Source organism: Bos javanicus, chromosome 22 (assembly GCF_032452875.1).
Source record: "Bos javanicus breed banteng chromosome 22, ARS-OSU_banteng_1.0, whole genome shotgun sequence".
In the NCBI taxonomy this organism is placed as follows: domain Eukaryota; kingdom Metazoa; phylum Chordata; class Mammalia; order Artiodactyla; family Bovidae; genus Bos; species Bos javanicus.
In genome coordinates this window covers 12,646,574-12,662,665 of record NC_083889.1, presented here as the reverse complement: position 1 = coordinate 12,662,665, position 16,092 = coordinate 12,646,574, and the positions used below count along the sequence as shown (strand labels likewise).

At 47.0% G+C, this 16,092-nt stretch overlaps 2 protein-coding genes across 12 annotated transcripts in view; both read right to left on the bottom strand.

The window, feature by feature from the left end:
- Positions 1–1,550: 1,550 nt before the first annotated feature.
- Positions 1,551–8,551, bottom strand: LOC133235082 (acyl-coenzyme A thioesterase THEM4-like). Of its 2 annotated transcripts, none has more exons than XM_061396017.1 (6): positions 7,323–8,551; positions 6,185–6,383; positions 4,179–4,242; positions 2,976–3,086; positions 2,228–2,352; positions 1,551–1,770 (listed from the first exon to the last, which is right to left on the bottom strand). In XM_061396017.1, the coding sequence occupies exons 1-6, from the start codon at positions 7,590–7,592 to the stop codon at positions 1,748–1,750; spliced, it is 792 nt and encodes a 263-aa protein (XP_061252001.1). In that variant the 5' UTR covers positions 7,593–8,551; the 3' UTR covers positions 1,551–1,747. The 2 variants fall into 2 exon arrangements, with proteins under 2 accessions (XP_061252001.1, XP_061252000.1); XM_061396016.1 differs by having other exon boundaries at positions 4,098–4,242; positions 7,323–8,548.
- A 220-nt stretch (positions 8,552–8,771) lies between these two features.
- CCR8 (C-C motif chemokine receptor 8) overlaps positions 8,772–16,092 on the bottom strand; it is a 138,629-nt gene continuing 131,308 nt past the window's right edge. For 9 of the 10 annotated variants that reach the window (XM_061396000.1, XM_061395996.1, XM_061395999.1 and 6 more), the window contains 2 exons: positions 12,775–12,882; positions 8,772–10,664 (listed from right to left, as the gene is read on the bottom strand). In XM_061396000.1, coding sequence (XP_061251984.1) covers positions 9,575–10,664; positions 12,775–12,882 — 1,198 coding nt within the window. In that variant the 3' untranslated portion in view covers positions 8,772–9,574. Of the gene's footprint in view, positions 10,665–11,228; positions 11,292–12,774; positions 13,908–16,092 lie in introns of those variants that run through there. The other variant, XM_061396006.1, reaches the window with a different exon arrangement.

Below are 16,092 nucleotides of genomic sequence, written 5' to 3'. Positions count from 1 at the left end.
TAAAATAATTTCATAAACAATTTTTTCATTTTTACCCGTTGAAATGATTTTTTTGGACGTATTAGGTAAAATAATTATTAAAATTAATTTTACCTCTTTTGCTTTTTTAATATGGCTACTAGAATACTTAAGAATACACTTGTTATCCTGTGATAAGCCATAATGGAAAAGAATATATATGTGTGTGTGTGTGTGTGTGTGTGTGTATAACTGAGTCACTTTGCTGTACAGCAGAAATTAACACAACATTGTAGATCAACTATACTTCAATAAAAGAAAATTTTTAATTACACTTGGGGCTTGAACTTCTTTTCTATTGGACACCACTGGTCTAGATGGTTAAGATTATGGTTCTTACCTCTTATCTGGACCCTATCAATAACCTTCATTTTGGTCTCTCAACTTCCCATTATTCCTATCTGGCTGATTGGTGGAAAACTATCACCGCTAGAATCCTGACACTCTTTTTGGCAAAGGCAGGCATACATCTTCAAGAGTCCTGATTATCTGCAGAAGGAAGTCCAGACTTTCCATAGTGGCAGCCTTCACTACTTCCCACCATCCATTCTTCACTCAGGAAATCTAGGTCAGAAAAGAAACTGATGATTCAGGGAGCAAGAGGCTGTTTTTTTAAGGCTTAAATTCCTGTACTTCTGAGGCACAAGGAACAGGCAAGAAAGTGTGGGCTTTTTATCATCAGAGGGGATTAAGCAAAGAGTAAATATAAAAAATACATAGGCAAACCTGCCAGGTTACTGCTGTATACTTTGCCATCTCTTGCAAGGCAAGATGCTGAACTAGGCTGAAACTTGTCTTTAAAGGAAGACCTACTTTTCTGTCCTCACAGGGCAAGAATTCCTATTTATGAGAAATAATCGATTCGAGTGTTTTAGAGGCTATTCTTGGCCACTCTGAGAATGGGATAGAGGTGGGACCCAGAATGAAAGCCTGCTGCCCACTGCCCCACCCTCAGCAGGTACTGGCTTGGCTCTGGGCTCAGATAAAATGGGCTGGTTTTCAAGGATGGTTGGTGCCGGCCTGGGTTTTCCTCCTGTGTATCTGTTCCTGCTACACTCACAACTCTGGAGCCCAAAGTCCCCCCACCTTCTCAATCCTCCCCCCACATCTGAGAGGGTGCAGAGATATATATGATCATGTAAAAGGAGTATTACCCATCAGCAGATGAATGAAGGTTTTAGGGCAGTACTTCATGGTAGAATTTAGAGGAGTGAATTAAAAAATGAAAGGAAAAAGCAAACAGAAAAAAAGAAAAGGAAAAATACCTGGTGAAAACATTGTGTGTGACTTCAATTCAAAACAAGATCATTAATTAACATTGGGCAAGGCTCCCTTGACTTGTCTGTAGCCGGTGGAACGTGACATTGCTTCTGTGACCTTACTCCCTTCTGCAGTTACACGTTGGGTCCCTCAAACCCAGTCTGGCCCTTTTTCTGTTTTCTGAGTTGGGTGTTAATGTCACACGATGCTTTCCAATCCCACTGACCATAGACATCTCTATGCAGAAAGAAATGCACGTATGTCCATTTGGATACATGATCTTCCTTTTCAAAGTTTATTCATAACAAGCTCTGACAGCTGGAGGAGTTTTCACCATCCAAGGAGGAAAGGGCTGGAGTAAACACTGGCAGCTGGAGATGGGTGGAGAGACAGACTCTGCTCCAAAGGAAGCTTTGGTTTCCTGCCCTCTGGGCCAGGAGGGGATGAGCCTACGGTGCCTTGCACCGTATCACTTCATTTGGAAGAAGATGGCTGGAATGGTGAAGAACACAGAGAGAAGTGGCTCTCAGGTTTGGCTTTTGGGAAAAACTAGTTCAGGGAGACCTTTCCTGTCTGCCTGGAGCTAGAGCTGCTTCTGGAAATATCTAAATTCCCTCTGTTGTCAAAGCAATGAGCCTGCTTTTGCCTTCTGGAAGCCAGGAGGGGAGATAGCATGCACACTCTGCTGCCACAGCCCCCTCCCCTCCATCCTCATAAGCCCCTTTCTGACTGGTAGTCTCCCAGGGAGGTGAGTGGGAGTGTTATAATGGCCTCTATCCTATAACTTATAGAGGCTCCTCTCCATGTGAGCATCCCATCCGACCCCAAACACACACCTGTAAGAGTCTCCCAGGGCAGGTGCTGCCCCCAGCAGTGGGGGCAGCCACCCTCTGTGCCTGTCACAAGGATGGGCACCAACAGCAGGAAGAAAGAATTCTCACGGCCTTACCAGAAGCTTCAGCAAAGAGGATGGTCCTGTCGCTGCTTTGGGCTTCGCAGGAGAGAAACACCTTTCTCCCTTCCATGCTGGTGATGTGTGCCTCCAGCCTCACCACTGAGCCGATGGTGATCGGGCTAGGAGAGGGCAGTGGGGGCGAGTGGCTGGTAGCCTGGTCTCTGAGAAAGGTGGGGGATGACCCTACAGGGGTTGGAGGCTACCAGAGTCGGGGTCCCGGGCGTCTACTCAAAGGGCCAAGATGTCAGGGCCTTTGTGTCTATCACCTGCTAGCTGTCTTTGCTTCAGCTTCTTCGTTCGTCAAGCTGGAGACAATGGTACCAACCTCCCAGGATTATAGTAAAGATTGTACAAAATAATGTGTGCGAGTTTAACAACAAATTAATCACGTGTCAGGAATTATCATTTCAGTAGCAGCCCAATAATTATTTGTGGACTGAGTTAAATATTTACAGGCACACGGGTTGGCTTTCTTTAAATCAGAGGTGGCCAAAAGTAGTTTATCATTGTCCTCTGTAGTGTATTTTTATGTTGGAACACATAACCCATGTTCAAGCTCATCACCTTGAACTTGGATGAAAAGGGAACATCTAACAAGTTTAGGTTGGTCCGTGAGAAAAACAAAAGTAGAAACTCCTCTTTGTACTCAGGATTGCTACACGAGCTCTTATCTTCCATCATAACACCTGGAATAACCCCGTGTCAGCTTACCCCTAGCTGGAACCCAGGAAAGGAGACAGACCTCTTGAAGGTGATGGTCATGGTCCCGGTGAAGACCGCATTAGCACTGCAGTAGGCCGTCATGAACAGCGTGGTGTCTATCATGGTCCCCAGCGCGCCACCATGGATAATCCTGCAGGGCCAGACAAGGGGAGAAAGGGAAGGAAAGAGTCTCCCAGGATTCCACCCCGCATGGCCAATTTCCAGTGAGGCAATGTGCTGAAGGGTTCCCTGCAATCCAGGACCAGATCCTTCGATCGATCCATTTAGAGCAGAGATGTAAGCGCAGAGCACATGCAGGGGAAGCAAACGCTGCTGTCTGAAGTGAGTCACACCAGCTTAGAAGAGAATGAACTAAAAGCAGGAGAAGCCCCAACCACAAATTCTGATGAACCTTGTATTCCCTTCTGGGTTAATGTTGGGGGAACTAGAATGGTACCATGAAAAAAGCATGGGCTTCACAGGCAGAGAGCCCTCACTCTAAATCTCACGGTTCTAGCCATGTGACCTCAGTCACAGAACCACTTGGGCCATCTGCACCTTTATCTGTAAGAGAGGAATATCTCCTAGGAATTTTTGTGAGTATGAAATTAATACAGCCAAAGCTTCATGTAAAGGGTCTGACATATACTAGCACCAAACAAGAATAGTCTTCCCCCTTCTCATTTCTAACTTCCATTGCTTACTCCACTGCCATTTATCAGGTTAAAGAAGTTCTTAACAGGGAGAGGCCACACCTTGGGTGGATCATTGAGGGACTGGCAGAGCCTCGCTGCCCAGGGAGCCAGTAGAATAAGGCTGAGGTAACCAAGAATCTAGGGGTTGCTCAGTTGGTGAAGAATCCACCTGCCAATGCGGGAGACCCAGGTTCGATCCTTGGGTCAGGAAGATGTCCTGGAGAAGGAAATGACAACCCACTCCAGTATTCTTGCCTGGAAAATCCCATGGATGGAGGAGCCTGGCAGACCACTGTCTACGGGGTTGCAAGAGTTGGACACGACTTAGTGACTAAACTACCACCCACCAACCAAGAACCTGCTGAAGGCAACCAGGGACCCCCAGCTGGGCTCTCACCCACCACCTGCTCTTGGACCAAGATAAAGCCCATTTGAGCTGCTGGCTGGGACAAGCCTGCGTGCCTCACCCAGGCAGCCCCTCCAGGAGGGGCCCAGGCTGGAACAAGCAGACGCACTTCTTCTCAGAGTCATTGTGGAAGACGACATACTCAAAGCCGAGTCTCTCCATCTCTGTGATCCGGAGAAAGAGGCGGGCGTCTTCTACCATTTGGACTGGAGGGAAGAATGGATTTGATAAGAAAGACCTCAGGCTTAAGTCTGATCCTCAGGGCGGTGTGGTCTCTGGGGCAGAAAGCACCGGACCAGAGGAGGTCCCAGGAAACGCACCCCCCTCAGCTTCCCATGGGCATGCCACCCCGGGCATGGTCCCATAAACTTCTGACGGAGAAGAGCAGCTTCCAAGGGGAGGATGAGGTCAGCGGTGTGAGGGGCAGTGAGGAGCCAACTGCCTGTGAATTCAGGACACCACTGTTCCCATCAGCTGAATAACAAACGCTAATCCGAACGCATCGCTTGTGGCAGATCTAGGAGTTAGCAGGCGACAGTCCTTTTTGTAGAACACGTGTATGTGTCTCCTCTCACTGCCACAGGCCTGAACTTTCGGTGAGATTTGTTTATACTGTATGACTTCCGAGGGAAAGGGGGATAATTTACAGGCCCTAATTTGAGGTTAAGCCTCCAATATCCAATACTTAAGGACTTCCCTGAAGCTCAAAGGGTAAAGAATCTGCCTGTGATGCAGGAGACCAGGATTCGATCCGTGGGTCAGGAAGATCCTCTGGAGAAGGGAATGGCAATCCACTCCAGTATTCTTCCCTGGAGAATTCCTTGGACAGAGAAGCCTGGCAGGCTATACAGATCGTGGGTTTGCAAAGAGTTGGATACGACTGAACAACTAACACAGCACATCCAATACTTATCAAACACCTTTTTTGCCAAGAATCTCAAAGCAGAATTTCTTTTCTTTTTTTTTTTTTTGGCAGCATGGCTTATGAGATCTTAGTTCCCCGACCAAGGATTGAACCCATGCCTTCGACAGTGAAAAGGCAGAGTCCCAGTCACTGGGCCACCAGGAAATTCCCCTCAAAGCAGAATTCTGAATGACAGATTAGGTATATAAAATTATATACTATAAACATAGTATATAAGTATGCTGCTAAGTCGCTTCACTCGTGTCCGACTCTGTGCGACCCCAGAGACGGCAGCCCACCGGGCTCCCCCGTCCCTGGGATTCTCCAGCCACGAACACTGGGAGTGGGTTGCCATTTCCTTCTCCAATGCATGAAAGTGAAAAGTGAAAGTGAAGTCGCTCAGTCGTGTCTGACTCTTCACAACCCCATGGACTGCAGCCTACCAGGCTCCTCGGTCCATGGGATTTTCCAAGCAAGAGTACTGGAGTGGGGTGCCATTGCCTTCTCCAGTATATAAGTATAGACTATAAGTATAAGACTTCTGGCTGGTTCCTCCTGTCTCTTGAACGAATCTCTTCATCTTCTGTTTTCCATCCAGTGTCCTTCACTGACAGGTTCAAGAGCTCAGCTCAGCTGACCACTAGAGGGAGCGCGAGTTCTGTCCCCAGCAGATTCTGGCTCCTGGCCCCAGATATCAGTAAGATCCTGCCCCCTGTAGCATCACTGAGCTGCCAAAACGGTGTACCAGAGTGAAGGCACTGGCCCTTAATCCCAGGCACTGCCTCTTCCCAATTCCTCACTGACATTGCACCTGTCTGGTCTACAGGAGATGTGGGGCTGGCAGGTGTAAGGAGACGCCCTGGGTGACTGCAGACAGGGGTGGAGAGAGCACTAATCCGGGAGCCAGGAATCCCTGACTCTAGTCCAGTCTCTACCAAAAGAGGCTTTGTTGCCTCTCCAGACCTCAGTTTTCTCACTTGTAAAATGACAGGTTGAACTAGACGGCCTCCACGTTCCTTTTCTAGCCTGATAGTGTATGAATCTAGGATCACCATGTCCAGCCTCCTCATACCTGACTCTCAGGCGAGTGCAGGCCACACGGGAGGTGTAGGAACTGGGCTGGAGCGCGGAGCTCCCCGAGGAAAATGCACACACAGAAGCAAAGTTTTGCCAACAATCCTGCACTCTCCAGAGCCCTCCTCCAGCCCAGGTGAAGCGCTCCTAATACAGGGGTGTGAACGTACCAGGGACAACTTTAGCGATCCTAGCTAGGTCCCCCTCTTTAAGGAACTGCCAAGAGCGACAGTAACCGGGAAGTCGCGTCCACGTCCCATCCACAGTCTTCTCCATGAGTTCATTGTACAGCTTCACCATGATAGGGCTCCAGCCGGAGTTCGGGAGGGAATAATCCTTTGAATCGGAATGGAGGTGACTTCTTGAGACCTGGGAAGTTCAAAAGGTCTGCTCCTACAGGGCCGGCACAGCTGAAAGAAAACTTGGGGTGGGGGAGGACTCAGGCCCGGGACCGCGCAGCCAGAAGTGACCTTGGGGAGTCGGGGGTGGGGGGAGGGGAATCAAGCCCAAGACCCAGGAGGCCAGAGGGGACCCTGAGGGGTGGGGGTTCAGACCTGTGGCCACAGCAGACTTGCTGGCGCCAAAGTGGGCAGGGAAGATGCTGGTCACGTTTTCTTATGATCCTCCAGTCCCCCGAAGGTCCCTTTCTGTTCTGCTGATCCCCTCGCCATTAGTAGGCCCCATCCAAGCACGGGAACCTCTCCCCTACCCCAGCCCCCATGAGGGGCATCCCGCCTCCGCTGTTCTTGCTTCCCTCCTTCCTTTCCACGTTCTACCCTGTCGTCTGGGGATTCCTCTCATCTCCTTAGGTGTCCAGGGACCCCCACCAGCGCCCAGTAGGTGTTCCTACTTATGAGCAGGCATGAACTCCTTGTCCTCCTACTCAATCATCTTAACTCTTACCCACAATTTTCTTTTAGTTTCGCCTCTTTTTTGCCCAGAAAATGTTATGTTAAACAGTAACCACTGCTTTCCCTTGAGTCACCACTAATCAGATTCTCTTTCCCTGATTCTGCTCACTTGCTCACGCTGGGGCTCGGCAACCCCACTTAACCATATGGGAAAGGTTCAGCAGGGTCAGTAAGGCTGGAGGGGCCTCCAGATATTGTCGTTAAGTTCCCAGTCTGAGGGTGCACCCCTCCATACAGGATGAAACGGCCGAGTGGCATAAGCATCTTCTAGGAATCAGGAGTCCTGGCTCCGAGTTCTCATCTGTCAAAGGAGCCTAAGGTCCCTTGTAGCTCCCTCGATCTGAGACTCTGACCACACTCACAGCAGCCCGCATCTGGATGCAATGTGCGTACTCACGGTGATGAGTGGGGCTGGCGCCCAGGCTGACCAGAGCATCCGGGGCTGGCCAGCCAGGGCTGGGAGAAGGCGTGCTGCCTGTCGGAGCCTCACCAGCCACCTGAGACCTCTCTGCAGCATGATGTCCAACCGAGATGCGCCAGCTGAACCTTCTGCCAAAGGCAAGCCTTCCTCCTGGTAGTTGAGCACAGCCCTGAGGCTCAGACTCAGCCAATCGGAGCCTGTGTGGGTCCTCTGAGGGCCAGGCCATCCCACGTCCCTCCCCTGCATCAGGCCAAGCAGTGGGGAGTGGAACTAGAAAGGACGTTAGGCAATTGTGGGTTAGTAAGTTACACATGTATTTGATCTTGGCAGTTGCCAGGTGTATTTCTGGCTGCGTGCCTGGAACAACTGAGTCAATCAGAATGTTTTGCAGGCCAGGTTCCCCAGTGGACAAACAATGACCAGGAGCCAGAGTGGATAACCTCAGTCTCTGTATGTAAGGACAGATGGCTTTGATACCTCACCCTGGTTCTTAACTGTGTCTTGTTTCAGAGGCCATTCATCTGACAAATGTTAATTAGGCGCATACTATGTGCCGGGAACTGTTCCAGACTCTGGGGGCACAGGAGTGAATAAAACAGATGAAGTCGATGACCTCATGGGGTTTATGTCCTAAGTAGGTAGTTAACAAGTAACGCTAATTGTTGCACTTTCTACCCCCAACTGCTGTTCTACCTGTTTCTCTGTTTTATCAATTTTAATACTTAATGTTATCTCATGCTGCTAAGTCACTTCAGTCGTGTCCCCTCTGCGACCCCATAGACAGCAGCCCACCAGGCTCCCCCATCCCTGGGATTCTCCAGGCAAGAACACTGGAGTGGGTTGCCATTTCCTTCTCCAATGCATGAAAGTGAAAAGGGAAAGTGAAGTAGCTCAGTCGTGTCCGACTCTATGCAACCCCATAGATGGCAGCCCACCAGGCTCCCCCATCCCTGGGATTCTCCAGGCAAGAACACTGGAGTGGGTTGCCATTGCCTTCTCCAATGTTATCTCATAAACAGCCCAAATTAAAAGTTCACCAATCGTCCCCAAACTGTCTTTCAGAGCATTCCCCCTCCACCAAGCCAGAATCCAATTTAAGATCATATATTTCAGTTAATTGTCATGTCTTTAGCCTCCTTTAATCTGGAACAGTTTTTCAGCCTTTCCTTGACACATTCTTAACACACATATACCAGATACCTGCAGCAATGAGCTCCCATTCTTTCCACCCTGCTTTAGGGGACTCCTGTTACTCCCAGTGAGTGAACGGTAGGTGGTGTTAGAACACAGCTTCATAACCTTGCATAACCGTCACAGAAATCAGAGGTGTGCATTATTGCTATTAATATCTGCATTTACATACAAAGACACTGACACACAGAACAGTTAAAGTACCTCGCCCAAAACTGCACAGCTAGTAAAATGTTATATGCCGTGTATTTTTATTACAGTAATAACAAACTTTTACGTGTATGAAGATATTTATAGGCTATAGGTGGGACATTGGGTAGGTCTATGGAGCAGGCAAGACAGAAAACACCATCATCACCATCTTCAACCTTATCTTACACGTGTCTGCCTTGACATGCAGAGATGCTACCTCAGGCCAGCTTGCAAGTGAGGAGCAGGGTCCAGACAGGAAATCCAAGGTGTCCCTTGCAATGTCCTGAGCAAGGCCAGCATGGTTCAAGATCTGAGGCACTTCCCACGTCACAAGTGTTGCGGGTCAGTATCTCTCATGAACACAGATACAAAAATCCCAAGAGAAGCCAATTGTTTTTTGTTAAAATGATCATAAACATGAGGTCATTTTTTCTAGGGAAAACATGAGTTGATTTAAAATAAGAAAACCTATCAATATAGTTCACGAAATTAACAGAATAATGGAGGAAAACTACATGATCACCTCAATAGATAAGGAGAAAGCATTTGATAAAATTTAAGCTGGTATTTGATAAAGATACTCCAAAACCTAGGGGAAGAAAATCCCTATAGCTAACACAGTGAAACATATGGACTATTTTTAGAAAATAGTGACAAAGTCTTTGAAAGTTGAGAGGGTTGACTTGCAATAGTAGTAATTCACTGAATATCATGAAAGAAGTCTTGTGTCTGTAGCCAGCTTTGTAAGAATCTCCCTTCAATGTAGCCTCCAACTCCAGTGTGAATCGTTTCTGTTTCAAGAAGGTGGATGATGGAGGCAGGGGGATGCTCTGCCCTGCACGGACTCACAGAATGTAGTCTATGGTGGAGGAGCGAGTGGACTGCTGATTCGAGGATGACTTTTCCAAGACCTCCCTAGAGACCTGTCTCCCTATGTAGACTAAGGTGTGGCTGCAACTCTTCCGAAATAGTTCTGATAGGTGTTTCTTGAATTTCTCACCCATGAACGCATAGATAATAGGGTTCACGCAGCAGTGGGTGAAGGAAATGGTCTCTGTGACGTGCGTGGCATAGGTCAGCTGCTGGCTCATGACACACCCATCCAGGACGTGCATGTCATGCAGGGAAGTGAGGAAGAGGACCGTGTTGAAAGGGACCCAGAAGAGTAGGGAGGCAACCACCACGATGAGCACGAGCTTAATGGCCTTGGTCTTGTTGTGGTTCTGGCAGCTCTTCAGCTGGTGGAGGATGCGGATATAGCAGAACATCAGGATGCTGAACGGGATCAGCAGGCCTAAGATGTTCACTTCAAAGTGGATGAAGATCTTCCACTTCAGCGTCTGCTGATTGTAATAGGAGTAACACTGCAGGATGCCATTTTCGGAGGCCACTTGGTAAAACACTAGTAACGGGCTGGTGGCCACCAGGGCAGTCAGCCACACCACCAGACTCAGGGCTGTGCCCATGCTGATCGTCCTCACTTTCAAGGCATATACGGCATGGACAACCGCCAGGTACCTGTCCATACTCATGAGGGTTATAAAGAACATGCTGCTGAAGAAGCCGATGTAATAAAAGCCAGAGACCACCTTGCACATTACGGTCCCGAATACCCACTGGTCCAGTTGATAGTGGGTCTGAAAGGGGAAGGAGAAGACAAAAAGCAGGTCAGACAGGGCCAGGTTCAAGAGGTATACATCCGTGACACTCCTCAGTTTCTTGCAGGCGACAAGGACTAGGATGACCAGGCTGTTGCCCAGAAGACCAAATACAAACAGGATGCAGTAGAAGACGGCAAGAAGCAGCTTGCTCTCTCTCCCCTCCCCATCGCAGGGGCTCGAGTAGATGTCAGGATAGTAGAAGTCAGTTGCTGTTGTCAAATTGGGCTCAGGTGTGTAATCCATCAAGGCAGGAGGAAGCCAGCCACAGAGGCACCTAAGAGACATTCATTTCTTAGTGATATTTTTTATTTAAAAATACAGACTGAATTGTGCCCCACTGCTCCCCACCAAGTTCATATGTTGAAGCCCTAAAGCCCTGTTATGGACTAAATGTGTCCTTCCAAACTTTGTGTGTTGAAACCTTACCCCCATTGTGATGGTATCAGGAGATGAAGCCTTTGGAAAGTGATCGAATTAAGTGAGGTCAGGAGGGTGCAGGGCTTCCCAGGTGGGGCCAGTATAAAGAACCCGCCAGCTAATACAGGTAGATGTAAGAGACACAGGTTCGATCCCTGGGTTGGGAAGATCCTCTGGAGGAGGGCATGGCAACCCACTCCAGTATTCTTGCCTGGAGAATCCTTTGGACAGAGGAGCCTGGTGAGCTACAGTCCATGGGGTTGCAAAGAGTCAGACACACCTGAAGCAACTTATCACGCACACACGCCTGAGGGCTCCACCCTCATGGGAAGAAAGCCCTTATGAGAAGAACAGGAGAGCTTGCTTCCTCTCTCTGCTCTAGAGTGTGTGAGGATACAGTGAGAATTTGGCAGTTAGCAACCTGGAAGAGGGCTCTCACTAGAACCTGACTGCTTGGGTACCTTGATCTTGCATTTCGCAGACTCTAGAAGTGTGATAAATAAATTTTGTTGTTGTCAGCCACCCAGTCTATGGCATTCTGTTTACAGGAGCCCAAACTGACCGAGACACCCCCAGCATCACTCAACTTGGAGACAGTCCAATAAGGAGGCAACGTAGGTTAAAGGAGATCACCAGATGGGGCCCTGATCCAATCGGACTGGTGTCCTTGTAAGACGACAACCAAGTGTGAAGGCAGCCCTAAAGGCTCTCACCAGAAATCCAATTTGTCAGCATCTTGCTCTTGGACTTCTAGCCCCAGAACTGTAAGAAAATAAGCTCCTGTCATTTAAGCCACCTGGCATTTTAGGATGGCAGCTTAAACAGAATAATAATACAGGGGCTATATGGAACCTCTCTGGGGCTTCCCTGGTGGCTCAGTTGGTAAACAATCTGCCTGCAATGCAGGTGACCTGGGTTCGATCCCTGGGTCAGGAAGATCCCCTGGAGAAGAGAATGGCAGCTCACTCCAGTATTCTTGCCTGGAAAATCCCATGGAAAGAGGAGCCTGGCGGGCTATATAGTCCATGGGGGTCGCAAAAAGTCAGACATAACTTAGTGACTAAACCACCACCACCACCTCCACCATGGGACCTCTCTGCCTTTTCTATGCAAATTTTCTGTAAACTTGAAACTTCTCTAGAAAGTAAAGCCTATTTGCATTTTAAAAAGTTGAAAACTTCCCAGGCTAACTAATACAGAGGGATTCGGTGGGATAAGAAAAGTCAAAATTTGCCAAGAAAACTTAAAAACCTATAGTTCTACCTCTCAGAATTAGCAACTGCCAGCATATTGCCATATTTGCTTTTGATTCTTTCCCCTTTCCTCCCTTCCTTCCTTCTGCAACAGAGATGAACAACGTGAAGGGAAGATTCAACATTTAAAACATGATCATTCTCCTCAAACTGATACTTACATTCAAGGCAATTTTGATCTAGACTTAATGATTTTTCCAAGGCATTTGATTATTGGACACTTAGACATCCCTCTCCACCATGCCACATTTCTATAATTTGAAATGCGAATCAAGTTAGCCATTTTTAAACATATTAATTTCACCTAAGTATATACACAAAATAGATTTTAAGACAGTTTCTGAAGTATGGAGGTGGGTCTCTTTTTTATGTGGCTAGCATCTTTCAAAACAGGAGTCTCCCCTCCTACATCTTCCTCCCCACTTGTCTTTTACAGTTACTTTAAAAAACAATTTTCAGTTCATGGTCCTTCTGTTCTGCTCTCCTAATATCCTGGGATAAGAGGAAGTCTTCAACTCATTTTCTTCCCTAGATCCTTCCTATCCACTCCACATTCCCCACCATGTTCCTCCATCATTAAAATCTGTGGAAAGTATTAGCAAGCCCTACCATTTATCACAGCGCACCAAGAATTTACATGCGTCTCATTTATTCCGCTTGCATGCCTGTGAAGCAGGTACTATCTCCTTTCTCTTTCTGGAGTTACAATTATACCTGAGTCTCAGCTTTTGTCCAGTACCTGAAGTTACACAAAGGGTGAGGCAACAGAGCCAGGACTCAAAAACCGCATCTGTCTTCTCCAAATCCTTGTTCTTTTCTGTACTTCATTGTGGGTTAAAAAAAAAATTAAGAGGAAAAAAGCTACAATCTTTTAGAATCTAGACCATTTGACTTCCAAGTTCTAGATTACTTTGTAGCAGAATAAACTCGGACTTGCTTTTCAAACTGAAAAGGAGGCTTTTCAGTTTGTGAGAAGGAGGCCAAGAAGGCTTTTCAGGGTTTGGTGGGATGTGAAATGGCAACCTACTCCAGTGTTCTTGCCTGGAGAATCCCAGGGACGGCGGAGCCTGGTGGGCTGCCGTCTAGGGGGTCGCACAGAGTTGGACACGACTGAAGTGACTTAACTAGCAGCAGCAGCAGCCTGTGGTCATTTAAGTTAGCATCTAGTCAGGGATGAAATTTGCTTGCCAGCTTTGTTCCTTGAGAAACATACCTACATGCCTTCCTGTCATTGACGCAATGCACACAGCGTAAGGACAGATTCCTCCCCAGATGCCTGGGGATAGGCAGAATCTTCTGCTATCCACCTTCCCACTCTTGGGGAGCTTTGACACCCTCCTAGCATCCTGCAGAGAAATGGCATGGCTTGCTTTTCTCCACTAGACCGCTATGGACAGGCACTGAGACATAAGCGGGGTTTGTAAACACTGGGGATATGCAAAGAAAAGTGTCACCTCTTGTGCCAGATTTCTGAAATCCCGGCCTCACCCCAAGGACATAAACTATCCTTGCTTCTTATGTCTTTCTTTCCCAAGGATGCTTATTAATACCTACCTTAATTAGAGCCTTCCTTCTAGAGGTTTTCAGTGTTGCTAATTTCTTTGTCTCAGGCTGCACAGCTGTGTGTCTGCAGCTCAGTGGAGAACAGCTTCTCTGCAGCTATCTTATCTATCTGTGGTTGGTGGCAAAATAGGGGTGGGTCTACTGATGCTCCCTACAATGATTTTTAAAGTTAAAAAAAATTGATCTCATTTAGAGAACATACTAGTGGTTACCAGTGGGGAGAGGGAGGGGCAAGGTAGAGGTAGGGAATTAAGAGGTAGGAACTATTAGGTATAAAATAACCTGCTGCTGCTGCTAAGTCGCTTCAGTCGTGTCCGACTTTGTGACACCCCATAGATGGCAGCCCACCAGGCTCCCCCGTCCCTGGGATTCTCCAGCCACGAACACTGGAGTGGGTTGCCATTTCCTTCTCCAATGCATGAAAGTGAAAAGGGAAAGTGAAGTCGCTCAGTCGTGTCTGACTCTTAGCGACCCCATGGACTGCAGCCTACCAGGCTCCTCCACCCATGGGATTTTCCAGGCAAGAGTACTGGAGTGGGTTGCCATTTCCTTCTCTGATAAAATAAGCTACAAGGATATATTAATAATAAGGGAACAGAGGCAATATTTTGTAATAACTATAACTGGAGTCTAACTTCTAAAAATTGTGAATCATTTTAGTGTACACCCGTGATATGTCATATTGTACATATGTAATATTGAACATCAACTATACTTCTACTTTTTTTTAATGCTTAAAAATCACACATAGTGACAATGCTAAAACAAAACACTATAACAAAAAAACCCCAAAACTTCAAAAATAGATCTCACCAAAGAACACATACAGATGGAAGATTAGCATATGAAAAAACAAGAGGGAACCGCATATTAAAGCACCAGTAAATTATCATTACACACTTGTTAGAATGGCTAAAATCAAAACACCAAATACTGGAGAGGAAGAAGATTAAGGGACTTCCCTGGTGGTCCAGTGCCTAAGACCCCATGGTCCCAGTGCAAGGGCCTGGGTTCAACCCCTGGTCGGGGAACTAGATCCCACATGCGGCAGCTAAGAGTTCACACAACCAAAGATCCCGCACACTGCAGCAAAGATTGAAGATCCTGCATGCTGCAACTAAGAGCTGGTGCAGCCAAATAAATAAAAACAAATACTTTAAAGATTAACAAGAGAAAAGCATATCAATTAATTTTTTACAAAAAGAAGATTAAGAGGCGCTCTCATTTATTGCTGGTGGAAATGCAAACTGGTACAACCACTATGGGAGACAGTTTGGTAATTTCTTACAAAGCTAGAATAGGCTTACCATATAATCCAGTAGCATGCTCCTGATTTCTACCCAGATGAGTTGAAAACATATCCACACAAAAATCTGAGCACAAATATGTATAGCAACATTACTTATAATTGCCAAAAAATGAGAATCCACCAAGATGTCCTTTGATAGATGAATGGATAAACAGGACTGTGGTCCTGTACACAGTGACATGTTTTTCAGTGATCTTAAAAAACCAGCTATCGAGCCACAAGCAGAAGCCTTAAAGTGCGTATTGCTAGCTGAAAGGAGCCTGTCTGAAGAGGCTACATGCTGTATGACTCCAACTACAGGAGAATGTTTTGGAAAAGGCAAAATGACAGAGACAGCAAACATTTAGTGGTTGCCTTGGGGTTCAGTGGAACGGGGGGCTAATTCTTCCAATCCAAGGGGAGGAGATATTTTTCCATTTCATTGAATCATCTTTAATTTCCTTCATCAATATTTTCTAGTTTTCAGGGTATACATCTTTCACCTTCTTGGTTAAGCTTATTCTTAGGGCTTCCTTTACTGTGATTTTTTAAAGATTTATTTTACTTATTAATTTTTTTGGCTGTGCCACATGGCATATGGGATCCTAGTTCCCCGACCAGGGATCAAATCTGCACCCCCAGCAGTGGAAGCGTGAAGTCTTAACCACTGGATGGCCAGGGAAATCCCTATGCAATCTTAAGTGGGACTTTTCTTTAAACTGGCTCTTTCTGATATTTCATTTTTAGTGTGTAGAAATGCAGCAGATTCTTCCTTACGGTGTAGAGAACAGGCACTTCAGGAACAGAATTGTGAAGTGATGAACTCATGGTTTATTTCTGTTTGTGAGACCAGGTCGCTGGGATAAGTTCAGTCATCCGCATTGAGGACAGTCTCCTGCCTCAGTATCAAGAAGCAGGGATATAACCTGACAAAACCAGACCAACTCGGTCACCTCACCACGAAGGTCTACAGCCACGGGCACCTTTACTGTGGAGTTCAGGCTGCCCTAAAAAGGTAACAGAGAAAGGGGCCCATTCCTCTAGCTTTTGTGGTCCAACGGATACAAGTGACAAAATTTCCCCACCTGCTAGTCATAGGAACTCATCACCGCCACCAACCCCACCCCCAACGCCCCACCTCCGTCAGGAAGAGAGGTGGAACCAGAGCTGTCTTTTCCGCT